Raw genomic sequence first — 14358 nt, forward strand, 5'->3', positions numbered from 1 at the left:
TAACTGGGGTGGGTAGTTCATTCCACCATTGTGGGGCAAGGACTGAGAATAGGCGACTTCTCTTTGATGACCCTCCCGGAGCTTGGATAGGAGTAGGTCTGAGGCGGCCAGAAGATGCAGAGCGTAGGGGTCTTGCGGGTGTGTAGTTAGAGACCATTGACCGGAGGTAGGCGGGAGCGGTTCCCTTTGCCGCACGGTATGCCAGGTCGAGGGCCTTGAAGCGGATTCGTGCAGCAATGGGGAGCCAGTGCAGGTCCCTAAGAAGTGGGGTGACATGGGCCGACTTTGGTAGGTTTGAGATCAGGCGGGCTGCTGCGTTCTGAATGAGTTGAAGAGGCTTAGTGGCAGTGGCCGGGAGGCCAGCGAGCAGTGCGTTGCAGTAGTCGAGGCGGGAGATGACTGTTGATTGGACGAGGAGTTGGGTGGCTTCTTTTGTCAGGAAGGGGCGGATCCTTCTGACGTTGCTCAGGAGGAATCTGCAGGTTCTGGTTGTCGCTGCGATGTGAGCAGAGAAGTTCAACTGGTCGTCGAGGACAACACCAAGGTTCTTGGCGGTCGGGGACGTGGTCACAGCTGCATTCTCGACTGTGATGGAAAGGTCTGTCAGGGGGGAGGATTTGGCCGGCAAGTGAAGCAATTCTGTTTTGCTTAGGTTCAGTTTGAGGTGGTTGGTCGTCATCCAGGCGGAGATGTCGGACAGACAGGCCGAGATCCGCTCAGAGACGTGGATATCTGAGGGAGGGAAGGAGAGGAAGAGTTGAGTATCGTCGGCATAACAATGATAGGAGAAGCCATGAGACGTGATAATGTTACCCAGTGATTTAGTGTAGAGGGAGAAGAGAAGGGGTCCTAGAACCGAGCCCTGGGGGACACCCGTCCGCAGGGGGCGGGTGGCCGACAGGGTCCCTCTCCATGACACTTGGTAGGAGCGGTCATTGAGGTATGATGTCAGCCGTCTACTCCCGGTACAATATATATATTGTAGCTATAATTATAAATATAAGTTTATCCTGTCCAATACAGTACTCCATACTAAGTCTACCTTGATCTGTACATGGAACATAAGATTTGGATTTGGATCTTTCTGAACCTATTGTAAATCATAATATAGATCAGTTTTACTATGTTTGCAAACATTGCCAACATACCCAAAGTGTTTCAGCCACAGAACAAATACAAGCAGCTTACTGTCTAGTGTTAGTCAGTCAGCAGGAGATGAAAACAGGGCTCCATTCTTATGTCCGGTGGTGGAGCTACACATTCATGTATGTTTGGATCAATTACCTTTAACATATTCAATCTAGCCAATAAAAAATTCACACATTTGGATATGATCACTTTTCCCTTTGGTGGAATACGTCAGATAACCTTTCTGTTTCAATATGATGCATAATTAAAGAGTTCCAAGAGTCAATTATTTTCTTTGTGTTAAATTAGGGAAAGAATAACTGTATAAGGTGACTACATATTTTCATATAAACATTTAATAAGTATAAAGTAATTAATCATAAAATGAGTTACCCATGAAATATAAAGGGCAATGTATAGTGTGTGTACATATATAAAAATAACAACACTTTCACAAGTTCATAGTTCATTCAAAAGATATATTGATTTAAGTATCCAACAGGACTTGACATAAACATGTGTACAGTAATGATGAGAGACAAGTTATGCAACACACCTGCACTCTATTTCAGTTCACCTAAGATATCATATCTTTCCTTATAAAATAACAACATGTTGTAAAGGTCAAAGGTTGTGCAAGATCTTCAAGCTTTGTCCTTGGACCATATCTTGTTCCACATATGAAATAAATAATCCATAATAAATAGGACTGTTAGTTATTTTGTATATTATCTATAGAATTATTTTTCAAACAGACACAAAGGCTGATTATAGCACTCTGAAATTGAAATTATATGACATGTTACTATGTTATTTGCTATAGAAACACTGCTAGGAGTAGTTTAGTATATATTGTATACTGCGCTGAATTAACTTCATCAAAACGTTATAGCTAAGTGTTTTATTCACAATGTGAAATCAGATATTGCATAAAAACTGTTGTATAAAAGCAACAGAACACTCAAGGCCGTGCGTTGTAATAAATCTAGTAAATAGAGTCGCGGCTGAGATGATTGAAATACTTTAGATGTGATGTGATGTTATTTATGTTCTATTGCTTAATCACTCCCTGTAGTAACATTTACAGAAACATGTTACATTATGGTTCACTGCAGATTTGGAAAGGCCGTCACCAGGGTTAACATTCTAACCCACCTCGCGATCCCAGCATAGAGATGCGTGTAAATGGTAAATGGCTGCATTTATATACTAGCACTTTTATCCAAAGCTCTTTACAATTTGTTCCTCACATTTTACCCATTCACTCACACATTCACACACCGACGGCGGAGGCAACCATGCAAGGTGCCAACCTGCTCATCGGGAGCAATTAGGGGTTAAGTGTCTTGCTCAAGGACACTTCGACACATTGCCCGGGAGGAACGGGAATCGAACCGTGAACCTCTGGATCACCAGACGACTGCTCTACTCTGTCGTGTGTCTGCTGAGCAAGGGTAGAATTATCTATGCCTATGGAGTCAATGGAAAGAAGACAGACGCATAATGGGGTAAACCGTTGTCAGAACTCAGGTAATTTTGACAGTCTTTCAATGCCATTATGTATGACTAGCAATCTGTCTGAGTCGATGAGAGCTTTCTTATGTCTAACTATGGCCCGCCATTCAAAATGCCATTCCAGCATTCGTCCCTATGAGACAGTTCTAGTCAAATTCTGCACCAATGCCAACTGTTTAACATGAGTATATGCAACAAGCTCATACTGGCTGCATATCCTTTCTACTGTCTATCTAGAAGCTCATTGGTTTGGATAGAATTTCTAGAGATTTTTTGTTTTTAATGTTCTCTAATCTGTATATTGGCCTGGTGTGTTATCGTTGTATTGGCACACGATCACCATTAAATATAAGGATCTTGAATACAAGGTGTCGGGGTTTATGCCCTATAGTCAATACAATGACAAGAGATCTTTGGACGGGCCATTGTAACACTTGGCAACTCTCACTGATTTACAGTATAAACTGGTGGCAGATTATAATGGACACAAGATGGCGCTATTCACCATACAATCATTAGACTCTAGCTTGCCTTCATTTGCACCTTTCCAATGTTGTCCCAGTATACCTGGTGCTGTGCTGGTAAAGACACAATGACATGATGCAAATATTTTACATTGCAAAATTAGCTGGAATGCTGCCATCTGATTAGGTTAAAGGGGCATTTCACCAAAACAACAGCGGCAATTTATTTTACAAATAATCTCACACACACCCAAAAACTAAACAGTTTTGCAAATATTAATTTAGTTTGACAGCTATTGAGAGTAATGAGTTTTAATATGGCAACCAGTAATGTCATCGGGGACACTGAATCCTTCTGTTGTGTTAATCACAGCTCAATTAAATGATAAGGTAGCAGTCCCTATAAGACAAGATATTGCTATTTCATCTACATCATGGTGCTGTAATTAACACAAGGATCCAATGTCCCCAATGACATCACTGATGGCCATATTCAAACTCATTTACTCTCAATAACTATCAAACAAAATTAATGTGTGCAAAACTGTTTCGAGTTTTTGGGATGTGCGTGAGATTATGTAATATTTATAATAATAATAATAATTATGTGTAGATTATGTGCAAAATAAATCAGCATCGTTTTAGTTGTTTTTTCCCCTTTAATATGTACAAAGTCATTCAAATGTGACCGTATAAGACAAATTCCCCTCCTCAGTTTTCAATAGACTAAGTTTGCCGAAATGGTAAATGCCATTGTCAAGTGCTCATATTGGTGTTCAGTATTTATCAGTACTCGTGAAAGTATTGACACCTGTCCCTGTTAAGCAAAACAAGAAATTGCATCAGACAAAATAACATGTTGGACGTTGCAAATTTTAAACGTTTTATTTTGATCATGAGAAACATAATCAAGGAAAAGGAAAAAAAGATATCTCGAGAAACACAGATTGAAACATGACAGAGCTTCTGAAAGCTCTGAGTAAAGCAGATACTGCAAACCAGAACATCCTGGGAGCAGTAGAAAACAAAATCACAGTGAATAAAGGAACAACTGAACAAGACAAAACAAGTGCTTCGTTAGGTGAATACATTCCTCTAGGGCAAAATATAGCCATACAACTACACATACATAAGCATCCGCACAGAAGCCAAAGACCAGAGCACCTTGTGTGAAAGCAAATCAAACATTCCCAAAAAAAAATAAAAATAAAAATAACAAATAAAAACTTAATAAAACTGTGGTTCTAAATGATAAGAGACAGCTGTATTGTCACAGAAGTCATGCGTGCAGAAAACTACGAAGAACCATTGCACTGATGTCGTTAACAGAGATTTGGACTCACTGTCGACCCGTGGTGTGGGAGACCATGGGTTCGAAACTCCCTCGGGGCATCTGCGTTTAAGATGACGATATAACAACCGTTACATATGCAACAACAAAAAAATGCTAATATTCCTAGCCATAGTGAGGATTAAATAATTAGGCCTCGAACGGGAGCCGTTTGTTGGGTCTGGTAGTCATTTCACATTGATGCGCCTGATGTAAAAAGAAAAAATTATAAATACACAAACGATGACGATCATTTATTTTTTTTGCCAGAATGGTCGCTTGGTTTCGTCAATGCAAATGAAATCACGCGGCACGGAAGAATAGGACAATCCCCCGCGCTCCTCTGCAACAGAGAGCAAGCGTATCAGTGGTGGACTTAACGGGGGCTTGTCCACTCTTCAGTGTAATTATTGCTTTAGGTTCAGACACTTCAATGTAAAAATGGTACAAAAAATAAAAAAATAAACCTAACCAGCTGTAGAACTTCCTTGGAACACAGCCTATGTTTATGTCTACATAAAACTGTCATGTCGCTGGCGTATAGACGGCATGAAGGAGGAATCACGATGCCTCCTCCTTACACAATGCAACGGCACCTTCTCTCTCTCTCGCTCTCTTTCTGCCTCTACCGACCTAGCGTTTTCTATGCATGCCATAGAGGCTATCGGAAGGCACCCCAGGCATAAGGGTATACAGTATGAAGGCAATGTGGATGCTTTTCTGATTAAAGTGTGTACGGTGATTGTTTGTGGCGTGGTGCAACTGTAACGGAGGTACCGCGTGTCTATCCACAGTCACTCACGATGGACAGTGTAGCGGTAACTCACTCCCCAGAGGCATCCAGACCTATTAACAAGAAGTGAATTCACCTCTTGGTCTAGTGGTCTGTGATCCGGCGCGGGAGACCGGGGTTCAACTCCCACTCAGGGCATGTCAAATGAGACCGGTTACACAACGACATACTGTACCTCAGATACCAAACTGGAACTGATGAGAAGGTAGAAGAGGAGACATTCTAAAACCCCCAACGTGTACATGAAAAGTACGGTAATGTGCAGCAGTAGCCAACAAGGTGTTGCAAGAACAATGTTAGGTATGACTTTTACCATACAAACAATATACAAACACACTGATGATACTGACACAAAGGGAAAAACAATTTACATTTACTATATAAAAAAAAAAGAAAAAACCTGACCTGGCTCATGAGCACGTCTATTCTAAAATGCACCTCAGATACTAATGTGAAAATACAACATTTCACCCAGAATAACAGGCCCTTTATGGCATAATTTCAGAATAACAGAACATGTTACAGGTTGTTCATGTAAAAAGAAAAAGAAAAGGGGAGCTCCAGTAGCTCACCGCGTACCTCGGACGCTATTTCGGCGTCGGGGACAACCGTGCGCGTCACGGATCTGGGGTACACGAGTTCGACTCCCGAACTCGCCGTATTTTCTCAGAGTGTCTTTCCCCCGATCTATACCCCATTCAACCTGTTTGTCGGTCATGCTTGACCAGAAAAAGCGATAAACGCTAAAAGAACCAGCCGACTGGTCAAAGTTTAAAAAAAAAAAAGAAGAAAAAAAAGAAAATATATATATATTTTACAGGAATCCAAACAGCCTGTTGAATAAGGAAATCAAATGTGAATCCATGCTATTTTCAATACCCTGCGCGTTATGAACCTTGCCATGGCTAAGAAGAGTACAGGAGCTAGAGCAGTCGTCTAGCCTGGTCTGTACAGGAGCTAGAGCAGTCGTCTCAGTCATGTAGAGCAGTCGTCTAGCCTGGTCTGTACAGGAGCTAGAGCAGTCGTCTCAGTCATGTAGAGCAGTCGTCTAGCCTGGACAAAAAGAGAAAACAGAAAAAGATACTTTTGACCATCAGGAGAAAGGAGAAGAAACTAGGGATGCTCGATGTTGGCTTTTTTACCGATACAGATATACCGATATTGTCCAACTCTTAATTTCCGATACCGATATCAACCTATACCGATATGTGCCCCCCCCCCCAAAATGGAATAATTTCAGGTAATTAACATTACATATCTCTTGTTGTGGAATTAACACAACATTATGCATACTTTTGACAATAAATAAAATCTGAATTTGTTCTTACTTGTTTTGAAAATATTCTTTCTACAGAAATTAGAAAGTTAGAAAGTTTTAGAAAGTGTCCAGATGTAATGAAGATCTTCCCACATTGCTCACATTGACTTCTCTGCTCACATTGACTTCTCTCCTGTATGAATACGCTGGTGTCTCTTTAAGTGGTCATATCTACTGAAGCTCTTCTCACACTGGTCACAGTGGTAAGGCTTCTCTCCTGTATGAATGCGCTGGTGTATCTGTAAGTGTGCAGACTGACTGAAGCCTTCCCCACATTGGTCACAGTGGTAAGGCTTCTCTCCTGTATGAATGCGCTGGTGACCCTTTAAGCGGTCATATCTACTGAAACTCTTCTCACACTGGTCACAGTGGTAAGGCTTCTCTCCTGTATGAATGCACTGGTGTGTCTGTAAGTTTCCAGATTGACTGAAGCCTTCCCCACATTGGTCACAGTGGTACGGCTTCTCTCCTGTATGAATACGCTGGTGTGTCTGTAAGGTTCCGGACCGACTGAAGCCTTCCCCACACTGGTCACAGTGGTACGGCTTCTCTCCTGTATGAATGCGCTGGTGTATCTTTAATTCTTGGGCCGTCTTGAAGCTCGATCCACACTGGTCACAGTGGTAGGGCTTCTCTCCTGTATGAATGCGCTGGTGTATCTTCAAGTCTCCAGACTGACTGAAGCGCGATCCACACTGGTCACAGTAGTAGGGCTTCTCTCCTGTATGAATGCGCTGGTGTATCTGTAAGTGTGCAGACTTACTGAAGCGCGATCCACACTGGTCACAGTGGTACGGCTTCTCTCCTGTATGTATGCGCTGGTGTGTCTTTAAGTGTCCAGAACGACTGAAGTGCGATCCACACTGGTCACAGTGGTAAGGCTTCTCTCCTGTATGAATGCGCTGGTGTCTCTTTAATTCTTGGGCGGTCTTGAAGCGCGATCCACACTGGTCACAGTAGTACGGCTTCTCTCCTGTATGAATGCGCTGGTGTTTTAGAAAAGCAGCCTTTTTGATGAAGCTCTTTCCACACTGGTCACAGCAGTGAGGCATTGACTTGTTCATATCTCTGCTTGTCGTTGGGGAGCAATGCAGCAATTGTACCTGGAGAAGAGAGAAGTACACCAATGAAGAGTTCAGATTTTGCATGATTGATTGATTGAAAACTTTATTAACAGATTGCAGAATGTGTACGCTCAATACATACATACAATTGTTAAGGGGATGCAGACCAGAGAAAGACTTTCGTCTTGTATCAGGGTCCCCCATTCAAGATCATGATTTAAGATCACTTTTAGTCTGTTTCTTTCAAGTCTTATAGTATCCAGCATATTGCCACCCTATAACCTTTCAGTCTGCCCAGCACCAAGACAACTGTTGGCATTGCAGCCTTGATGCTGCTCGTTAAAAGGAGGAAAGACCTTTTTCTGTTGATTTGGTCATATCTGTCTGTCATAGTAGTCTTTAGTGGTCTGGTCTGTCTTTGACCAATTCATTGACAATATATGTATTTACAGCTAAGTTGTAATATTGTGAAGAGAACGAATGTAATATTTAATTGTGAAGAGAATTACGTCACTGCAGATGCTAGCAGTTAGCTGACCATTATTATAGTAAAATCACATGTTCACCTTCTTCATACTTTGTACCCTTTAACCTCCGTCGGACCGCTCAGGCTAAAGAGGTTAATTAACTAGAAGCAATTTAAAAGTAAAGTAAAATTAGGCATTGTATCGCACTCTAAGATCGAGGTTTACCTGAACACATTAGATATAATAGTATAGTAATATAATATATAATATATAGATACAGAGATATAGACAGAGAGAGAGACATTTATAATAATAATTATTATTTAATAGAATAATTTTCTATAGGCTTGCCGTGGTAGTCAGTGATACTGGTGTCATTCTGTGTTCAGGGCTCCATACTTATTGAAAAAATGCTCATATCCAAAAGTAGTAGATAGATATAGGTCATACATGTAGGTATCACACAATTTTATTAAAAAAACATAGAGAATAATAATCAACAAGAAACATCAACTGTATCAATTGTATTGTACAATGAACAACCCTATATATCACTTTTGAATTACAATAATAATACAAGATGCCTCATATGATATTTGGCAGAGAGCGACCACGATGAATTTAGGGAAAATCTACATGTACAAAAAAAGCTAAAAATAAAATTATGCACATGTATAAAAAAAATTATGGGAGTCTCCTCATGGTTGTATCTGCCTGTTCTGTATCACACTTAGTGATATGCGAAAAAGCAGTTCCTGTCTGGAATGAGACAGAGGGCCACACCACATTCACTCATCTTACAGTGGACACAAAACAGGCGGCCAGTCACGGTAACCAATAACAATTTGTGGTTGTATTTCTAGTCTAGAATGACTAGAAGACCTGTTCACACAACAGCAGGAACTTGCCGTCGTGGACCTAGTGAGAGCAGACAATGCAATCCGTCTCCACCGGCTACGGCAACAAATACCAGCATCACCACCATCAGACGCATCTTGGTAAACTTGGTAAACGTAACCAAAACACCAAACTCATCACACAGCAGTGGCTGATACTGTAGCTCACGTAGCCAGCTTGAATGAACTGCGAGAGATTCATAACTCGTATAGTGTGACTGTGATCAATACAGGCAGGCCTACAGCAACACACACTTTGATTTGATGCCATGTATACACACACTAGATAGACAGAGGTTTAGATATTTAGATATAGATATATAATAGTATTGTGGTGATCTATATTAAGAGACATTCACCAAGGTGGGCTTGTGCCTTTAAGCGTGTGGGTTGTACTGTTTAGGGGACAGGTTAAATACCACTTCCGGTTCCGGGTTAACTTTGTTGTTATTGGTAAATGCTATGTGAGTGAGATATGTGAGTGAGAAGTAAAGTACCTCAACTCGAACCACGTCTCTGGCTCGCTACTTTCTTATCGCCACATTGGTGACCCTGTGAAGAACATTTGTAACGTTAACAGCATTTAGCGTTATGGAAGACAACGGCGTCGCGCAACCGCAAGCACCCGCACCGAATGCTAACGACGCTAACATGCTACAAGCGAACATTTACGCTGCGACCGTCAAGTTGCCCGACTTTTGGCAGCATAATCCCCGGCCGTGGTTTCAACACGTCGAAGCCCAATTCCAACTGAGAGGAATAACACAGGATCTAACTAAGTACTTCCATGTTGTGGCGGCGTTGGATGCTTCAACGACGGCGCGGGCGATGATGCTGTTGGAGGATCCGCCGGCAGCTGACAAGTACAATGCGCTAAAGACATTCCTTCTGAAGCTATATGAACTGTCAGAACTGGAGAAAGCGGACCGCCTGCTGTCCCTCAACGGCCTCGGCGATGGCAAACCGTCGGAGTTGATGGAAAAAATGCTGGCTGTACTGGGATCAGCTGATCCCTCTTTCCTATTTACACACATTTTCTTGCGACAGCTTCCAGTGCCTGTGCGCACAGCACTGGCGAGTTCCCTCCTCTCCTCCACCAAGGACTATCGCGGCCTGGCTGCAGAAGCGGACAGGGTTTTCCTGGCCAACAGGCAGCAGCAGTTTGTCCATGCGCTGCTGCCCCACCAGGGCACCTCTGCCCCACCACTGGAGGCCTATACAGACACCGCGGCTGCGGTGACAGCAAGGGGCAGGGAAACGCCAGGGCCGGCGCTCATTAGTGGCTGTGGGTGCCGGCCATGACTGCAAGCTATTGTTTATCACCGACTCCTTGTCTGGCCGGCGGCTGCTGGTGGACTCGGGCGCGCAACGCAGCATCCTGCCGGCACAGGGCGTGGACACCATGGACGGCAGACACGGGCCCCAGATGGACGCAGCGAACGGTACGCCCATACGTACCTACGGCACCAGGTATGTGGAGGTGTGTTTTGGGGGGCGCCGTTTCGGCTGGGGTTTTGTGATGGCTGCGGTGTCCACGCCGCTCCTGGGAGCAGACTTCCTCTGTGCTTTCGGCTTACTGGTAGATGTTAAAAACTGTCGCTTGATCGATGCCCTCTCTTTTTCCTCTTACCCCTGCACACTTGGGGCGGTTGGGGGGGGCGGAGCTCTCTGCCTGTTGAACACACTTGCCACCGGGGACCCGTATGGACGCCTGCTCGCCGGGTTCCCTGACCTCACCACACCCACGTTCTCATCTGCAGTGGCCAAACACGGTGTGGAACACCATATTACCACAGAGGGCCCCCCAGTCTATGCCCGGGCCCGGCGCCTCGACTCAGCCAAGCTGGCAATCGCCAGGGGGGAGTTTTCCACCATGGAGCGACTTGGCATTGTGCGCCGCTCGAACAGCCCGTGGGCTTCTCCATTACACATGGTTACAAAGGCTGGCGGAGGTTGGCGCCCATGCGGCGATTTCCGTCGCCTTAATAACGCCACAACCCCCGACCGGTACCCTGTTCCGCACATACAGGACTTCTCTACCCACCTGGCAGGGGCTGTCATCTTCTCCAAGGTAGACCTGGTGCGCGGTTACCACCAGGTGCCGGTCCATCCACGGGATGTGCCAAAGACAGCTGTCATTACACCCTTTGGGCTTTTCGAATTCCTAAGAATGCCTTTCGGGCTCATGGGGGCGGCGCAGACGTTTCAGCGCCTGATGGACTCTGTGCTCCAGGACATGCCATTTTTGTTTGTGTACTTGGATGACATTCTTGTAGCCAGTACGTCCATAGAGGAGCACATGACACACCTCCAGCAGCTGTTTGAGCGGCTCAGTAAACACGGCCTCATCGTCAACCCGACCAAGTGCCAGTTCGGGCAGTCCTCCATCACTTTCCTCGGACACCATGTCGCTCCACAGGGAGCCACCCCACTCCCCGCCAGGGTGGAGGCCGTGGCCAATTTTCCTCGTCCCCGCACCGTACGGGCTCTACAGGAGTTCCTGGGCATGGTGAACTTTTACAACCGGTTCCTTCCCCATGCTGCCCACCTCATGCGGCCCTTGTATGAGGCCCTGCGGGGCAAGGTGCCCAAGGACGAGTTAGATTGGTCCTCGGGGATGGACAGCGCTTTTGGGGCTGCCAAGAACGCGCTAGCCAACGCTGCTCTGCTGGCGCACCCCTCTCCCACTGCCCCGGTCGCCCTCACGACAGACGCCTCTGACTATGCAGTGGGGGCGGTGTGCGAGCAGTGGGTGGGCGGTGCCTGGCAGCCACTGGCCTTTTTTAGCAAACAGCTCCGCGACAACGAGCGTAAGTACAGTACTTTTGACAGGGAACTGCTGGGTCTGTTCCTCGCCACCAGGCACTTTAGATTCCTGTTGGAAGGCCGCCAGTTCACTGCCTTTGTGGACCACAAGCCGCTAACTTTCTCCATGGCCAAGACCTCGGAGCCGTGGTCGGGACGTCAGCAGCGGCAGCTATCGGCGATCTCCGAGTTAACCACGGACATTCAGCACGTGGCGGGCAAGGACAACTTTGTCGCCGACTGCCTCTCTCAAGCGGTCATCGGGTCCGTCCACTTGGGACTCGATTATGCCGCCATGGCGGCAGACCAAGCCACGGACTCGGACATTCAGGCCTATCGGACGGGTCCTACCGCACTGCAGCTGGAGGATGTGGTGTTCGACACAGCTAACGCCACTCTCCTCTGCGACGTCTCCACTGGCCAACCGCGCCCTATGGTGCCTACGGCCTGGCGGCGCCGGGTTTTTAACATGATCCACAGCCTTTCCCACCCAGGTGTGAAGGCCTCAACTAAGCTGGTGGGGGTCAAGTTTGTATGGCCTGGCCTCCGGAAGGATGTTAGGACCTGGGCTAGCTCATGTGTGGCGTGCCAGCGTGCCAAGGTGCACCGCCATACCAAAGCCCCTTTGGCACCGTTTATAGTGCCGGAGAGGCGGTTCGACCATGTGAATGTGGACCTGGTGGGCCCCCTGCCCCCCTCCCATGGATATACTCACCTCCTCACCATGGTGGACAGGACCACCAGGTGGCCGGAGGCTGTTCCACTGTCCTCCACTACGGCAGCGGAGGTGGCCCGGGCGTTCATCGGCTGCTGGGTGGCCCGTTTTGGCACACCGGGGGACATCACAAGCGACAGGGGCCCCCAGTTCACTTCGGAGCTCTGGACTGCAGTTGCGGAGCACCTGGGGGTGAAGATCCACCGCACTACGGCGTACAACCTGCAGGGCAACGGACTTTGCGAGCGGTTCCATAGGGACATGAAGGCCACTCTTCGGGCTGCCCTTACGGATGGCGCCTGGGTTGACCGCCTCCCGTGGGTCTTGCTTGGTCTTCGTTCTGCCCCCAAGGAGGACCTCCAGGCCTCGTCCGCCGAGCTGGTGTACGGCCAGCCGCTGCGGGTCCCTGGGGAGTTTCTTCCGGGGGCCACAGCGTCCTGGTCCGTCGCCTCCCATCGAGCAGTGTCCCGGGGTGTTGCCGATGCCCTTATTCCCATTCCAACATCCCGCCACTGCCTTCCCCAGTCCTACGTCCCCAGGGACCTGCCATTGGCCAAATATGTTTTCATCCGGCACGACAGCCATCGGACCCCGCTGCAGCCCCCTTATGACGGGCCTTTCCGTGTCTTGGAGGCAGGCACTAAAAACTTTGTTGTGGACATGGGAGGCAGGCCAGAGCGGGTCACTATAGACCGTCTTAAGCCTGCTCACTTGGACAAGGACGAACCAGTTAAGTTGGCCCTACCCCCGCGGCGGGGGCGCCCCCCGGTTTCGGCTCAGACCCCTGCCCTATCCTCTGTTCCGGCCTTGGCCCCTTCCGTGGCCCGGCCGCTGGTTCCACTTATCTCCCTTAGTCCCCCTCTGGTTAAGCGCAGTCGGTTCGGCCGCTTGATCCGTCCCCCTCCACGTTGACTATTTCATGCTGTGATCTGTTCACTGATGGACTGTTCACTGGCTATTAATTAGTTGCAGTTTTTGTATTGGTGAATTCTGGGGGGGCCTGTGTGGTGATCTATATTAAGAGACATTCACCAAGGTGGGCTTGTGCCTTTAAGCGTGTGGGTTGTACTGTTTAGGGGACAGGTTAAATACCACTTCCGGTTCCGGGTTAACTTTGTTGTTATTGGTAAATGCTATGTGAGTGAGAAGTAAAGTACCTCAACTCGAACCACGTCTCTGGCTCGCTACTTTCTTATCGCCACAGTATAGTAATATAATAGAGAGAGAGAAAGAATGAAGAGAGAGATACAGAGATATAGACAGAGAGAGAGACATTTATAATAATTATATTATTAATTAACTGTACAAGCAAAACTGTACATTGGAATATTGACGAAACCATACTTGGTCATTTACTGTACATTGGAGGGGGTTGGGTTAGGACATTTACAGGGGCCAGTTTCGAATTGTTTTGTTTGGCTTTGGCAATGTAAACGTATGTTTCCCATGTCAATAAAGCCCATTTGAATTGAATTGAGATGGAGAGAGAGACAGAGAGAAAGAGAGAGAGACAGAGAGAGAGAGAGAGACAGGCAACGTCATCTTTCCTTCCTGCATAAGCCGTCAACTAGCAGTCCGCGTTTAGACAGCGCGGGTGACCAAAACTACAAACTCGTCACACAGCAGCCAGTGGCTGATACTGTAGTTCACGTAGCCCGCGAGATGAGTTGTTACAGAGCATTATTCTGCTTAGCTTAGTTGGAATACTCAGTTAAGAGATAACATTGCAGTAGTTAATGTTTTAGCGCGACGTGGGTATATACACTGGTGGTGAGGTTTGCAAAGCATGTTAGACTACTTTTAATTCATAACGTTCCGTCGGGGCCACATCAAATATTCCACAAAAAAAGGGTTTCAAGTATT

General features: G+C 46.4%; 1 protein-coding gene across 1 annotated transcript in view; it reads left to right on the forward strand.

The window, feature by feature from the left end:
• Positions 1-14358, forward strand: part of LOC311236314 (uncharacterized protein) — a gene marked incomplete at both ends in the record, with an annotated part of 70958 nt that overhangs the window by 5517 nt on the left and 51083 nt on the right. Inside the window, 3 exon segments of the mRNA XM_084338390.1 lie at positions 10285-11073; positions 11395-11484; positions 12847-12957. Coding sequence (XP_084194516.1) covers positions 10285-11073; positions 11395-11484; positions 12847-12957 — 990 coding nt within the window.

The sequence above is a fragment of the Notolepis coatsorum genome (genome assembly GCF_963971535.1).
Source record: "Notolepis coatsorum genome assembly, contig: SUPER_10_unloc_1, whole genome shotgun sequence".
Taxonomy (NCBI): domain Eukaryota; kingdom Metazoa; phylum Chordata; class Actinopteri; order Aulopiformes; family Paralepididae; genus Notolepis; species Notolepis coatsorum.